Below are 1000 nucleotides of genomic sequence, written 5' to 3'. Positions count from 1 at the left end.
CCACTCGTGCCCTCTCCCCAAGGCACTCGCTCCTCGCACGCAGCCGGGCCCTTCAGGGCGCAGCCTGGCCTCTCCTCCCTTCCTTCCTTTCTTCCCTCGCGCCGCACTCTGTCCGCGTGTCACCTTAGCCCTCCGCAGCCAGCGAGGTCTCAGAGGGCCGTGGAAGCAACAAGTAGCCAAGACCCAGGACCAAGCGACGACCGCAGCCTATGGCGGGAGACACAGCGCGCAGAGTCAGCGGGACGCGGGCCCGCGAGCGCGCGGCGCTGAAGCGGTGCCGGAGACCACGCGAGGCAGGGGTCTAGACCACGGAGCACTAGACTCGGAGCGGCCCAAACGTGGAGCTCCTCCTCCTTCCTCAGCCTGCAGCCGCGCGCCGGAGGCCACGAGTGTCTGGGCCCCTTAAGAACGGGGAGCCAGGAGAGAAGCCTTGGACTGGAGCCCACCGGGTCAGGGACAGTCTTCAGGGCGCATGCCGCCGCCCTGTGTGGGTCCCTTGGACAGTCCCGCCTCAGCCACTCCGGCGCCCTGGCAGTCCCGTTAGCCCGTCCCTCCCGGCTCCGGGCGCAGCCCGGGCGGATCTGATAAGTGGTGGGTCCCGGTGCGGGGGGGGGGACTCTCGGCAACACTCCGGGGGGCTTTCCACGGAGCCCGCGCCAACGGGAGCCCAGTGCCGTGGGGTCGGGGTCCCTCCCGCTCCGAAGCCAGGTGGCCGGCGCCGCTAGGGATGGGACCTCTGGCTCGCGCTCCGGCCGCCTCCGGGGCCAGCCTCTCCGCCCTCCTCCGACACGGCTCCAGGCCTTACCTCGCTCGGACTGGGAGCCGAGGGCAGCGGTGGGTCCCAAGTTCAAGTGGTGAAACTGAGTACGAGGTGGGAAAGAGGAACTTTATAGAGCTTAAAAGCCGCGCTGGGGCGGAGCCTGGGGTGGAGCCTGCAGCGGGCGGGGCGGGGCGGCTTCGCCAGCTGCGGAGAGTGGAGGGCGAAGGGTGGAGGGCGAAG

At 70.2% G+C, this 1000-nt stretch overlaps 1 protein-coding gene across 1 annotated transcript in view; it reads right to left on the bottom strand.

The window, feature by feature from the left end:
* The window catches only part of IRF4 (interferon regulatory factor 4), a 14489-nt gene that overhangs the window by 13139 nt on the left and 350 nt on the right, over positions 1 to 1000 (bottom strand). Inside the window, exon 2 of the mRNA XM_008054024.2 lies at positions 806 to 846. Coding sequence (XP_008052215.2) covers positions 806 to 846 — 41 coding nt within the window. The remainder of the gene's footprint in view (positions 1 to 805; positions 847 to 1000) is intronic.

Source organism: Carlito syrichta, unplaced genomic scaffold (genome assembly GCF_000164805.1).
Source record: "Carlito syrichta isolate Samal-C Ts95f unplaced genomic scaffold, Tarsius_syrichta-2.0.1 Scaffold288962, whole genome shotgun sequence".
In the NCBI taxonomy this organism is placed as follows: Eukaryota; Metazoa; Chordata; class Mammalia; order Primates; family Tarsiidae; genus Carlito; species Carlito syrichta.
This window is presented reverse-complemented; position numbering and strand designations above follow the sequence as displayed.